Here is a 3402-nt window from a genome sequence, read left to right as displayed (position 1 = left end):
GAGACCCCTTTCGTTTGCTGTAGCCACGCTTTGCCGTCGCTGCTGCGCTCGACCTCAGCGACGATACCCGCGGTAAACGCGTCGCCCCAGCACGCGCCAAACGCGTGCCAGTCGCGTACATTGCGCAGAGCGGTTTCGAGGAAGACGGCGCCGTTGCTCGTCATGTGGCGACAGCGCGCTTGGCGCTTGGCCGTGCTCGCCATCTCCCAGACGCGGCCCAAGTCGAGATAGCAGTACTGGGTCGCCATCCACGGGAGCCGGCACGGGTCCATCGCCCGCAGCCCTCGGATCGCCGCCTCCAATGTCGTCAACGTTCGGGTGGAAGAGCGCGCGGCGGGTGGCGGTGGCCGCCGACAAGAGCGCGCTCGGCTGGGACCCGTCGTACGCTGTAAAGTAGTCGATGTACTTGGTGCTCTCGAGCGCGAGGAGCGATGAGCTGCTCACGAGAAGCTCGGCGTTGACACGCGTCGCGAGAAAGGCGTAGCCTCCCGAGGTGTTGAAGCCGGCCCAGAAAAAGTCGTTGGCCATGTAGTCGGCGGCGATCGAGAGGTACGCGACGTTGCTAAAGAGCGTGCACCCAATGTACACCAGTCCAGCGACAAGGATGCATGGCGCGGCTCTGGCCACGCGCGACGCCGTGGCTTGGTGCTTGAACAGGATCGGCGACCCGTTCATGCTTTGAACGACCGCCACCTTTGGCGCGGTTGCGGGGACGAGCAGCCATAGCTTGATGCTAAAGAGCTGCTGCCACCATGGCAGCCAGAGCAGGCCGCACATGGCGGCGGTCACATCGTCGAGCTTTTCTTGTGTCGGGAACAGTTGGAGGACCATGGGCGGTAAGAGCAGCGGCGGCTGCTCCTGGATTAGCGACGACCGTCGCGGGCGACACAGCACCGAGCTAATGACTGCGAGAAGGACGCCGCCGAGCTGAATTCCGATGATCGTGAGGACGCGATTGAAGCTGCCAATGCGGACGCTGCCGGCTTCGCATTGGAGTGCGATGTCCATGTCGGTGGTTCGACACGCATGGGCTATAGTGGCCTCGATCGACACGGGCGACGCGACGTCGAGGAGCACGATGACGCACCACGCGGCACCGGTCGTCCACTTGTGCAGCGCCTCGAGAAGGATCGGGTGCAGACACTCTTGCGCGACAAAGGTGAGCCACAGCGTCTCGCCGGCTAAAAACATGCTCGTCCACAGCGACCGGTGGTCCTGCATGAGGGCGACCGTTGCGTCGCGCGTCTGTGGCACGATCGGGGCGCTCGACAAGCAGACGGCGGCGACGAGTGCGCGTACAAAGAGGAGCCCCCAGTTGAGATACATCGACGACGAGATCCGGTGAAAGTGAAACCAGTGCGGGCTTCGGTGCTGACGCCCGACTGCGACCAGCACGACAATCATGGCGGCGACCAGCACAAGCATGATAGACGTGAGAAGCGCTGAGTACCAAAGGTAAGCGCCGACGTTTGCGCTGGCAGTGGCGCTCCGGGGCGCGACCACACGTGCGTAGGCCGCCGACATGAGTCGTAGGGTGCCGTGGTCGCCCTCGAACGAGACAACTTCGCGGTTGCCGTGTGCCCAGTCGTAGAGACTCAGCCACCCGTACGGCGCCCACACGTTATTGTCATCGAGCAGCGGCTGCATCGCGAGCGAAATGTTGTTGCTGTTGGTTTTAGGGGCGAGAAACTGAGCGATCGAGACGTTCCAGGCCTTGGCGTCGTCGGGTGCTGTGAGCGTCATCGATGCCAAGAACGACAAGGCGTGCAGCGTGCGGTCGACAGCGGTCGCGCACGTTGGTGCTTCGTCCGCGCAGAACGCCGACGACGAAGGCAGCGACGTCAGCGACGCAGCAAAGAGCCCGCTGAAGGGCGTCCACGTATACGTCAAGGGCAGTTGGACCACGCACGCGTCATCAAACGCAAACGACTCTTGGATCAACGAAAGTGGATTGCCGTAGCCGCAGAGCGGGCTTCCGCCGTATGACAAGCGGCCTCTCCATGCGACGGGCGCCGGCAACAAGTCGGTCGAGGTCGGTACCCTGCCCCAGGCGGTGGCAAAGTCGAAGTTGTCTCGGAGCATTTCCAACACGAGCGTGTCGAAAGCCAGAACGAGCGCCATCAGCGACGGTGGGGGCGCGATATAGCGCAGGCGGATGTTGGTGAGAAAGTCCAGCGCCGTATGCAAGACTTTGTTGACAGGGCTAATGTTGCCGAGGAGGTAGAGCTCGAGCATGGCCGGGTCTGTGTCGGCAAAGAAGCCCGAGGTGTTGCGAACGAGGCTCATATTCGGTGCCATCATGAGCCCGATGAGGTCGTACTGTAGCGTGCCCGTCAAGAAGGACGTTGTCCAGTCCGGAAGGCCGCGCTGCACCGACGGAATCGACTTGATCAGAAGCGGATTGAGGATCCCGAGGGCATTTTCAATCCAAATCGTCTCTTGGACGCCGATGCGCACGCGGTTCGAGTACAAAAGCTGGAAGGTTTGGATGTTGTACTGCTCCCACACAGCTACTTCATCGTCAAGCGGTAGCCACGTGTGGCGCTGGATGCTACTCACCCACTCGCGGCCTCTGGGCGCACTCTGGCTAATGGGGTCGAAGAGGTACTTGTCGAGGTGTGTCGCGTCATGCGCATACCACACTTGAAAATGAACGTTGCGGAACACCGCCTCCATGTACACGGCGCCGTTTTGAATGTCACGGGCGACGCAGCGAGCCATCGTGCGCTCCGAGGTGCCCAGTTCCCAGACGCGGCCAAAGTCGACCCAGCAGTACTTGGCGGCGAGGTACTTGATCAAGGCCACGTCGAGCGCGCGAAGACCGCGCACAGCAGCCATCGGCGTTGTCAACTCGTCGTAGAGGAGGCGACGCCCATAGCCATTCGGCGCCGTGTCTGAAAAAGCTGTCGGCAGCGATAGCGAGAGCAGGTCGAGCGATCCACTTCCACGCGTATCGAGCTGCGTGTTAAGCAGCGCAAGAAAGCACGCGTGATGTACCCTTCGGCCGCAAAGCCCGTCCAAAAGAAGTCGTTGGCCACGTACGGCGTGAAGAGCACGAGACAGTAAAAACTCCAGCCCGTCGAGACGAGGACGTAGCCAAGACCAACCCACTGAAGCAGCCGCGCGTACGAGCTGCGGCGCACGGGCACTTGAAATACGGTGGGGCTGCTGTGCTGCATATCACTTAAGAAGCCGAAGTACAACTCGGTCTCCGCACAGGTGCAAACCGGGAAGGTCCATTTTTAGAAAGTACACATTGTGGATCAGCAGGGCGAAACCTAAAAACCGCACATTCACTCCAAGTCGTTGAGAGCAGCATGTGGCACTTCACGACGAGCTACTGGTATACCTCGCGCTCCTCGTGGTGTGTTGGCGCGATCGAAACAGAGCGACTCACGTGTG

The 3402-nt window shown here is 61.3% G+C and overlaps 1 protein-coding gene across 1 annotated transcript; it reads right to left on the bottom strand.

Moving 5' to 3' along the window:
- Positions 1-54: 54 nt before the first annotated feature.
- On the bottom strand, positions 55-2941 carry SPRG_17582 (hypothetical protein; the record flags this gene model as incomplete). Its single annotated transcript, XM_012356979.1, has 1 exon — positions 55-2941. Exon 1 carries the CDS (start codon positions 2836-2838, stop codon positions 55-57), a length of 2784 nt encoding a protein of 927 aa, XP_012212369.1. The 5' UTR covers positions 2839-2941.
- Positions 2942-3402: the final 461 nt, after the last annotated feature.

Source organism: Saprolegnia parasitica (assembly GCF_000151545.1).
Source record: "Saprolegnia parasitica CBS 223.65 unplaced genomic scaffold supercont2.673, whole genome shotgun sequence".
In the NCBI taxonomy this organism is placed as follows: domain Eukaryota; phylum Oomycota; class Saprolegniomycetes; order Saprolegniales; family Saprolegniaceae; genus Saprolegnia; species Saprolegnia parasitica.
This window is presented reverse-complemented; position numbering and strand designations above follow the sequence as displayed.